We start from the raw sequence: 9,850 nt of genomic DNA, 5'->3' as shown, positions 1-9,850 counted from the left end.
GAAACTGATGAGAAGCAATCACTAATTCAAGAATTCGGAACAAAGTGGAACTGAGAAGCAGTTCAAGCAACTAATCCAAAAACCTAAAGCTAAGCTATATCTGCATTATATCAGATAGATCATACATGATCTTCAAAAAGAAGAAGCATATGCAGCATTCTAGTGACAAGAAGAGTATCAAAGCCTAATGTTACAAAACACAACACTAAATTTAAAAAAAAACACACACACACAGAGATAAAGAAGCAAATTACCGCACTGAAATCCGAATCTGCCAATGGATTTGGCCTACAAAAGTCAGAGCACAAGCTAGATTAATCTTTGAGATGATTGCTCAAGTTCTCAGCAACCAACCGGAAAAAAAAAAACAAAGCAAGAGAGACTAGATTACCACATAGGAAGCCTGAGATACGCCGCTTAAACCTGGCGAAAGCAAATCGGCAACAAGTCACTCAAGAGACGAATAATTTGAATCAACAAAATCTAACTTCAATACCTATTTTACGTGCATCACGAGGTCCGGCGCAAAACCCATATAATCCACCGGCCTGAGCTTCAACAATATAAAATTAAAAAAAAATCTACTGAATATCTCAGACATGTATACACAGACACACACACGCAAACATGACTCCAAATGTATATATCAGTTATTACCGTCGCGACACGGATAACTGATTCGACGGCGAGGGAAGAGCAAGGCACGGCGGAGAGCAACTCTTCCTCCATCTCCTCTCTCCCAAATTAGAACAAAACCCTTTTTTTTGTTTTTGTTTTGAGAAACCCATTATTGCAAATTAAAATACCGGTTTAGTTCGGTTTTGTCAAGAACCGTTTTGATATTTAAAAATCGATTTCTGATACACACTCTCTCTCTCGTTTGAGTTGAGACAATGATAGCTTATACAAATCCGATTTTTCATATTCGGAATCTAAAGCTTGAATCTTTCGTATGGAACATCATCATTCGTGCCATTGTTCAGAATGTTTCGCCACCGCCACGACATTCTCCGATCTCGGTTTACCTCCGTATGCGCCACCATTGCGTCAGACCTGATTTTCACACTTTTCCGTTTCTTCTCCCTTCCTTTGACAATCCTATTGATCTCCCTCTTGGGCAACGAACTCACGCTCAGATTCTTCTCTTTGGACTTGATCAAGACCCCTTTGTACGAACTTGTCTCCTCAATATGTATTCTTCTTGTGGCGACTTGACTTCAGCTCAGCGAGTTTTTGATGAGTCTGTCTCGAGGGATTTCCCGGCGTGGAACTCGCTGGTTAATGCATATGCCAAAGCCGGGTTGATCGACGATGCGCGGAAGCTGTTCGATGAAATGCCTGAGAGAAACGTCATCTCCTGGAGCTGTTTGATTAACGGCTACTTTACGTGTGGGAAATACAAAGAAGCGCTTCATCTGTTCCGAGAGATGCAGTTACCTAAACCAAACGAAGCTTTCGTCAAGCCCAACGAGTTTACAATGTCCACTGTGCTCTCGGCTTGTGGGCGACTGGGTGCGCTCCAGCAAGGGAAATGGGTTCACGCTTATATCGATAAATACCAAGTGGAGATCGACGTTGTCTTAGGCACAGCTCTCATTGATATGTACGCCAAATGTGGAAGCCTCGAGAGAGCAAAAAAGGTTTTCAGTTCCTTGGGGTCCAAGAAAGACGTCCAAGCTTACAGTGCTATGATATGTTGCTTAGCTATGTACGGTCTCACAGATGAGTGCTTCCAACTCTTCTCTGAGATGACCACGGGTAACAACATCATAAACCCAAACTCTGTCACATTTGTGGGCATTCTCGGTGCTTGTGTACATCAAGGTCTAGTAAACGAAGGAGAATCTTACTTTACTATGATGACTGAGAAGTTTGGTATCACTCCATCAATCCAGCATTATGGTTGTATGGTCGATCTCTACGGAAGAGCTGGTTTGATTGAAAAAGCAGAGAGCTTTATAGCGTCTATGCCTATGGAGCCTGATGTACTCATTTGGGGGTCTCTCTTAAGCGGATCAAGAATGCTTGGGGATATCAAAACTTGTGAAGCTGCACTCAAGCGAATCATCCAGCTAGATCCTATGAACAGTGGAGCCTATGTGCTTCTCTCTAACGTCTATGCCAAAACAGGGAGGTGGATAGAAGTTAAGCGTACTAGACACGAGATGGAGGCAAGACAAAACTACTCCCCTCTCCTAACTCTTTGCTAAATACTGTTAAAAACAATTTCTGAAGTCTAACTACATCTCTCTACAGGTAAAGGGCATTAAGAAAGTTCCAGGATGTAGCTCTGTTGAAGTAGAGGGAGTGATTCACGAGTTTGTTGTAGGAGACGAGTCTCACAAAGAGAGCGAAAAGATCTACGCTATGCTCGATGAGATAATGCAGAGGCTAAGAGAAGCTGGATATGTTTCAGATATCAAAGAGGTTTTACTTGATCTTGACAAGGAAGGTAAAGAGATGGCTTTATCTTACCACAGTGAGAAACTGGCGATTGCTTTCTGTTTGATGAAGACAAGGCCTGGAACTCCAGTGAGGATCATCAAGAACCTCAGAATATGTGGAGATTGTCATCTTGTGATGAAGATGATCTCGAAGCTTTATAGAAGAGAAATTGTTGTGAGAGACTGTAACAGATTTCACCATTTTAATGACGGGTCTTGCTCTTGCAGAAATTTTTGGTGATACAGTGGCACCAATGTTTGGTTTGGAATAAATAATACACACATTACTGAATTTTGGATGTTAGACGAAACTAAAGAATAGCTAAGTGTATGATCAAAAGGATTGTAAAATTCCCACTATATAAGTTTTCTATATTGAGATAAATATCCATCATTTTTGATGTACAATTTATACATTAACGCCATTGAAAACAGAGGAGGCATACATACATATACACTCAGTCGAGAATTTTCAGTCAAAAACAAACGTATTGTTTTAGCTACAAGAACCAAAAAAGCCTATTTCAGAACTTTGCCAGAAAACTGCACCTGAAAATCAGATCGGGAAGTTACCAGTGACTGAGAAAGCTCCTCCGGCAGAGAAAGACGGCAAAACTCTATTTGTAACTTATACTTTCTATATCTACAAAAAAAAAAAAAAGACAACACTGCCAAGAGAAAGAGCAACAAACGAACATCAGAGTTGAGTTTGAGTAAATAAATATAAGATCATTTCAAAAAAATGGCAAAAGAATAGATGAAACTCTTTCGTACCTCCTAAAATTTAGAAAGCCTATCCCCAGTACAGGGAAAGCTACTATAACTCCAAATCTTGTAATCTTATTATATCCTTTCTTTGTAAATACCCTACAGGGCTTATTTAGAATGAGAACAGTTTAAGATCTGCAGAAACACATCCAAATTAGATTAGCACAGACAGAAGAAGAACTTACTGAACCAAAAAGATATTGCAATTGATGTATCGATGACTGACCTGATACTGAGAGAACTATCTTTCACTGTCATGGAAATAGAAAATCCAGTACCAGAAGTTACATCTTCATTGCTCTGTATAATCCATACATGGTTCTTGCGTAATTAGTTGGGAATGAAGCTTGTTATGATGTTGCCTTCGTGAATTTTTCCTAGGTAGAATAAGAGAAGCATCTGAATAAGTCAAATGCCAAGATCCTTCCTTGGTCTACCAGAAACGTCTTCAAAGCGGACTCTGTCAACTAAACTCTTCTTTGTTTGTACACATGACTACGGGATCCAAAGAAAATCCTGAAATGCCGTTTGTGAATGAATGGAAAATGGACCCAGAGCAGCAAGGCAGCAGTGACTTTTTATCAGAACTTAGCCCCTTCTCAGTTTTTGCAAATTAGTTACTTCATTTTCTCTGTCTTTCACCGGTCATTGGCCTTCATTGCAAGCTTCACTAAACGTAGCAGTCCCTCCACGTCTTGAAAGTTATAATCAAGCGCGCTTTTAATGGATAGAATACCCTCTCCTTGTTGTTGGGCCTCCCCCAAGTTTTCAATACAAGCTGCTAGTGCCACACGTGATTTCCTTGAGGCATCCATTGCCAGATTTACGTCCTGAGCCTACAAACAGTAGGGTGTAGCCGAGATTAATCACACTGGCCTATGTTTATGACTTTCCTGGTTTTAATCACTCATCTTCCATTCAATTAACAAACAAATCTGTGGGGGATGAACTTGCAAGGGGCATTAATACACTTACAAATTGAAGCAAACGTAAAATATTAGAGCGGTTTTGCGCAGAAATGACGTGGTTCCCAGCAACTAAAGGAGAACTGATGCCCCTTGAGGTGCCTACTCGGTCTGCTGCTGCTGGATGGTTCACGTTATCGACATCCGAGGCCGAAGAAGAAGGAGACTCACCTAAACAGCAGTGACAAGAGCATTATAATGGGAAAGAATTTTAAGACATGGCTAATTAATTTGGCTATCTCCAACTTAGCTTACCTGGCGGAACCATTTGCAGAGAAGTCTGCAATTCATTTCGATATCTATTAGCACTTGTGTAGGAGGAATTAACCACTCTCATATATGCGACCTCCATGCATTTGTAAGCCAGAGCAGCGGCTCCCATATCTTTAGACTTCTCATACTCATGGGCACAAAATCTATCACGAAAAAAGATTTTAATGTTTACAACTGGCAAAGAAGGAATGAACGATGTTTTCCTTTTTCCTCACAAATGTAAATTACCCGCAAAGATTCGCTGTGCTACTATAAATCTTCATAGATTGGACCATTGTCTCTCCTTGTCTAGCACTCTCGTTGCTACTCATCTCCAAGAGAAAAGAACCATGAAGAAACTTAAGGCAAGCTTGGAAGTAAAACTCAATCTGCTCAAGGTTTGATACAGAACCCTGCAACAACAACAAAAGCAAGACCATGAGAAGCGAATACAAAAGAGAAAAGAGATTACACTGCAACTGAATTATGAGGAAAACCTTGAGACGGTCAGCTGTATGTTTCAAGTCTTTAGCTTCTTTTAAAGTATTATGGGCGGCCTGCGCATATGTTACTTCCTTTCGTAAGGGGCTTGGAGAAGGCTCACTTTTCCTTCTTATTTGGGATGTTGTCTTTGTCACATCATCAGCTTGAATATTATTATTTTCAGCTGAAGTGCTGCATTTATCGACTTTCTTACGGACAGAAAGCATAGACGAATCCCCTTGGACACCTCTGGATGGTGGCCTTGATGGAGAAGCTAAATCTGCTCTATCTCTATTACCCCTTTCTGATACTCTTTCGGAGTCGTAAGGTTTTGGAATGTTTGGTCTCACGACCATATCTGCTCTACTGTCAGGACTACCATCATATATTTTCTTTTCAATATGTCTCGGACCATCCCGTAAATCAGACCTAATGCTTTGGTTCTTGTCTTTGGACCGAGAAGATGAACCTTTTCCTGACTTCTTTGCCAATGAATCATTGCTACGTCGATGATGATCGCTAGACTGCTTTCCTTCACCAACAATATGATCCAGTTTTCGAGGTATATCCTTGTGGCCACCATTCTCATAATTAGCATCGAGAGAAGAATCAACGCGCTCTTTGGTTTTCAAAGATCCTTTATCATCCCAACCATCAAGCACGGAAGACTCATGGGATCCATGTTTGTCCTTCATCCGCGTTTGCGATCTATCACTCCCACCACCATCTTCACCTTCAGCATCTGAGAATCTTCTGAAACTACCTGCTGCAACGACGTTAGCATCATCAGATTCTTCTTTCTTCTTTCTCGCAGATATACCTTTCTCGGGGTTGGAAATCCTCATAGGTGAGGAAGACACCGACTCAACAGGCGAACATTTAGCTTCCTGGGAGCTGTTCCTGGGTTTATGAGAATCAGAAATCTTAGAAGAACTTGAGGTGGCTGCGATTGAGTTCTGAACATGTCCATACTCTCTTTTCAAATTATTTCTATTTTTCTTTTCCAACTTCCCATTTCCTTGAGAGTAACTAGGCTCTCTTTCTTCATTACGAACTCGAGCTTTCTTTCGCTCATGATTTTCGTCCTCACTGTAAATCCTCGAACCATGGCTTTCTCTGACTTTCCTCTTCTTAATTCCCCCAGTGCTATTGCTATTTCCCGTGTCTGACGCCCCTCCTTCCTCTTTTGGCATTTTGGAGGAGACTCGAGGCTTGGGCTTTATATCTGCTGAAGTGACAGGGACACCGCTACTCGAGGTAGGACGTCCATTTCCATGTTCAGGTTCATCAGGAAACAGAAAACTTTCAATCTTCATTTTTTTGGACAGCATAGAACTCTCTAGATCTGTTTTTCTTTTGTTATTCACCTTCAAGGTTTTCGACTCATCAGAGTGGTGATCCACTGTTTTTCCTTTCTCTTTCTGTTTCTTTATTTGCCTCGCATCCTCGGCCAAATCGCTAAGTCCATGCGAATTTTGAATACCATTTCTTGCCGATATATGGATGGCCTTGTTAGTTTCTGCAGTTCGAGAACCTTCTTTATCCCTTCCATTATCTATCTTTCTGAAACCCTTTTTCTTCTTCTTTGTGTTGTCATCTCCCTGGTTAAACTGAAGCTTAGGGCCACTGGGGTTACTCTGCATTGGAGCCTGACTCTCAGGGACAGGGATCTGATACATTGCATACAGAGCTTTCGTTGTTTCTTCTTCAGGAACATTGCAATAGTTCAGTCCAGGCCTAAAGCACGTTATCATAAAGAGATTCAACTTTTCTTAGTTCCTCATTCCGAAAAAAAGTAGGACCAAAAACAGATCACCTCATATATCACACCGACAAAATAATAGGACCAATAAAAGAGAAAGAAAAAAAACTCACAGCCAATTAAGCATTGTGCACATCCATATCTTAGGAAGGTCTTCTGGGACGACGCCAAAAGGAAGAAGCCGCCACTGTCCACATTTGTCACAAGCAACCCAATGATCTTGTATGATCATCGGATTTGCTTTCGGAAGAGAAGCATCAGAACCAAGTGTTCTCAATACTGGCTCAGGACCAACATTCATAGATTCTGCCAGCGGGAAGCTTGATTTTTCAGGCATATCTTCTAAGGCCGGAAGTCCCTTTTCTGACATCCGACTATCTTTTACTGCAAATGAACAATTCTGTTCCTCTTCTTCTTCAGAGTCCCCTATGTCTCCAAAAAAGTCTTTGTAAGTGTCCTCTGCTTTTTTGCCATCTTTTTGTGGTTTCAAGGCTGCCACTTCCTTCTTCTCAGCTTGACCATTCATCTTAGTCTCAAAAACGACAGAGCTTTGCTGTTCCTTGAACTTTGATGAAGACTGTGGCTCCTGTTCTGTCCTATCATACTTCAGCTTTCTCAAAGGATGTTCTGGCTCCACCTTATGACCACTTTTCGGCTTTGAAGCACTCGGTTCCTTTTTGACTGATTCAGAAGCCTTGCTTCCTTTGTATTTGCCAACTTTCCTTGGGTATCCTGAAGCATCATCGTCACCAAATTTAGTCTTTTTGTCTTCCCGAACACTTCCAGTAGAACTAGTCTTTGGATTCTCATGATGCGTCCCAAGATCTTTATGGCTATTTAGACCCCACAATCTTCTGTCGCCATCACCCACCATTTCGCCCCTAGCAGTGCCATTGTAGTTTTCCTTGGATGCATCAAATAATTTACTACTGGCTGTTTCTCTTTCCGCAGCAGTAGGATATGATGTGTTTGTTTCCATTGGCTCCTTGACAGTGGTATCAGTTCCATCGAACAGGCCCTTCTTACTGCGAACATTCATCTCCGCCGAAAAGCTGCTCCTCTCCACAACCTTTTTTTTCTTCTCCACTGATGGTTTCTCTCCAGCCTTCTGAGGTTCCAAACCGTTCGCCATACCATAAGAACTCTCATTGGAAAGCCTGGGTGGAGATATATACTTATATTCCTTTTCTGATTTTTCCCTTTCAACGAATCGAATCAGATCATCAGAGAGAGGAGATAGCAAATGACAATGATCCACAGGAAAGGAAGTCATCACCTGCATATAAGAATATATCAGCACGATAAGCATACAAAGGAGACTGTTTCAGTATTGGTGTAACAAAACAAACTCACATTAAGAATACTGGTGGGAGACTCCATAGGAGAAAAACCTTGAGGTTCCCCATTCATCCCTTCACTACCTGAAAGACTTTTATTATCTAATGACAAAGAAGGTGAAACATCAAGTCCAAGGCCACTGTATATCGCAGCAGCATTCTTTTCCGTGGATAAACCATCTGATACCATCTTTATCCGAAGCTTCAGAGAGTTCTGTTTACTGAAGACACCCGGTTTCTTGGTTGCAGATTCCTGTCTGGAACTAGAATTGGGTTTCTTGGATTTCATTGATTTTTTGGGGTTTCCAGAAGAAGTAAGCCCAGATTTTGCCTTTTTAGGAACACTAGACGAAGCTGCGTTGCCACTCTGAGACTGAGAGTAGGAAATAAGGTAAGAGAGTAAGCATTACAGCATTTACAAAGAGCAAAGCGCAAACAAAGAGAAACAATATACCTCTCCTAGTAAGTTGTTTGGGGATCTAGTCCCTATAGAACTCTGAGGTTTTGCTGGTGTCTTCGGGTGAGACCAAACAGGGGAACGCTGATAAGTCGGTAAGAAAGAGCCATAGCCACCATATTTCGCCCCTGTAATCAAATTCAAAGGACTAGTTTCACACTTTGTGGACCAACCAAGAAGAAAAGTTGCTGCCACACATCAACATACCAAGATTCTCTGCTGAAACACCGCCCTCGAAGTCTTTCTGGAAGTGTCCAAGAATGTGATGAAGCTTCTCATCCTTGAAATTAAACAATAGAAAAATGAAGTCAACAGCCGAAACATAGATTACTTCCCTGATAATAAATTTTAGACTCTAGGATGAGGTGAATATAAAAGAAAAAGATTTCAAAATCTCTCTGTGTGGACAAATTTCCAGCAAAATTGTAACCGATAAGATGTAAAAAAAATCAATCGAATACACGCGGCGCGAATTCGGAAACTAAAGAATTCCAAATAGAAGAAGGGTAGAGATAATAATCCTTGAAGTTTAATCACTTGACCAAACTAAAATGCGCAATTAAGGTGGTGTTTTGTTACAATTGAATCATAATGGAACTACCAAACAAAGTAATTACCATATAAACTGCATATACACATACCACACAAGTATATATATCCCTACCCAAAGTGATGATGGAATATTATAATTCAAAGAGACCAGACTAGGTAACACAGAAAACACTGCAACATTAACACTTGCACAATTCATAATTCCAGTTTTCTCAATTAAAAATAGAAAATAAAAAATCCTAGATAAGCTGAGAAGAAGAAGGTCTCTCACAATGTAAGAGAGATCGCTATCAGGGTCTATGCTACCACCACCGTAATCGTTAGTAATATTGTAAGAGCAAGCCTCTCCTTCTTCAAGTTCAGACTCCTCCATGATTAAGTATCTAAATACTTCTAGTAGCTTAACCTCGAACGAAAACCCTAGAGTTAAACAACCCTAGCCCCTTTGTAACATTGCAATCACCCAAAGCCCCAAAAAAAAAATCAAATCAGACCCGAATCCTCCCTAGAAAAAAAACACACACCNCTAGAATTAAAACGACACCGTAACACAAAAGTGTTCCCCCACCGATCAACGAATCCAACCCAAATCGAACAACCTCTAATAAGGATCAAAGTTATAAAAAATCCCGATCAAAGCGACATACACAGCAGACAAAAGTAGAAGAAACCCAGAATTATTATGATGTAAACAACAAACAATTAAAACAGCAGTATCGGCGAATTCAATTGAAGGAAAAAAAAAACAATCGGATCGAATGAAAGCAGAATTCAATTGTGTGTATTCTATTTCTGATTGCCTCTCCCCCCCCCCCCCCCACCCCCCCCCC

At 40.8% G+C, this 9,850-nt stretch overlaps 3 protein-coding genes across 3 annotated transcripts in view; 1 reads left to right on the top strand and 2 right to left on the bottom strand.

Annotated features, from left to right (window-relative positions):
* LOC104699595 (outer envelope pore protein 16-4, chloroplastic) overlaps nucleotides 1–769 on the bottom strand; it is a 2,007-nt gene extending 1,238 nt beyond the window's left edge. The window contains exons 1-4 of the mRNA XM_010414921.2: nucleotides 658–769; nucleotides 497–548; nucleotides 392–423; nucleotides 255–288 (exon numbers count right to left, since the gene is read on the bottom strand). Of these exons, the coding sequence (XP_010413223.1) occupies nucleotides 255–288; nucleotides 392–423; nucleotides 497–548; nucleotides 658–729 (190 nt within the window). The 5' untranslated portion in view covers nucleotides 730–769. The remainder of the gene's footprint in view (nucleotides 1–254; nucleotides 289–391; nucleotides 424–496; nucleotides 549–657) is intronic.
* LOC104704126 (pentatricopeptide repeat-containing protein At3g62890) lies at nucleotides 818–2,690 on the top strand. Its single transcript, XM_010420258.2, has 2 exons — nucleotides 818–2,171; nucleotides 2,257–2,690. The coding sequence occupies exons 1-2, from the start codon at nucleotides 894–896 to the stop codon at nucleotides 2,683–2,685; spliced, it is 1,707 nt and encodes a 568-aa protein (XP_010418560.1). The 5' UTR covers nucleotides 818–893; the 3' UTR covers nucleotides 2,686–2,690.
* Nucleotides 2,803–9,536, bottom strand: LOC104699594. The gene is made up of 12 exons (XM_010414920.1): nucleotides 9,292–9,536; nucleotides 8,676–8,748; nucleotides 8,466–8,596; nucleotides 8,028–8,384; nucleotides 6,788–7,950; nucleotides 4,927–6,649; nucleotides 4,679–4,842; nucleotides 4,433–4,593; nucleotides 4,188–4,348; nucleotides 3,439–4,048; nucleotides 3,219–3,347; nucleotides 2,803–3,112 (listed from the first exon to the last, which is right to left on the bottom strand). Exons 1-10 carry the CDS (start codon nucleotides 9,391–9,393, stop codon nucleotides 3,851–3,853), a joined length of 4,233 nt encoding a protein of 1,410 aa, XP_010413222.1. The 5' UTR covers nucleotides 9,394–9,536; the 3' UTR covers nucleotides 2,803–3,112; nucleotides 3,219–3,347; nucleotides 3,439–3,850.

Source organism: Camelina sativa, chromosome 7 (assembly GCF_000633955.1).
Source record: "Camelina sativa cultivar DH55 chromosome 7, Cs, whole genome shotgun sequence".
In the NCBI taxonomy this organism is placed as follows: Eukaryota; Viridiplantae; Streptophyta; class Magnoliopsida; order Brassicales; family Brassicaceae; genus Camelina; species Camelina sativa.
The sequence above is the reverse complement of the archived record's forward strand: the minus strand, read 5'-3'. Positions and strand labels throughout refer to the sequence as shown.

Excerpts from the sequence above, each read along its gene's own strand:
- LOC104704126 (XM_010420258.2), top strand. The coding sequence starts at position 894 with ATGATAGCTTATACAAATCCGATTTTTCATATTCGGAATCTAAAGCTT. Across the intron at positions 2,172-2,256 it reads GTACTAGACACGAGATGGAG|GTAAAGGGCATTAAGAAAGT; the intron begins GCAAGACAAAAC and ends ATCTCTCTACAG.
- LOC104699594 (XM_010414920.1), bottom strand. The coding sequence starts at position 9,393 with ATGGAGGAGTCTGAACTTGAAGAAGGAGAGGCTTGCTCTTACAATATT. Across the intron at positions 4,594-4,678 it reads AGCACAGCGAATCTTTGCGG|ATTTTGTGCCCATGAGTATG; the intron begins GTAATTTACATT and ends TTTTCGTGATAG. Across the intron at positions 4,349-4,432 it reads TCTGCAAATGGTTCCGCCAG|GTGAGTCTCCTTCTTCTTCG; the intron begins GTAAGCTAAGTT and ends ACTGCTGTTTAG.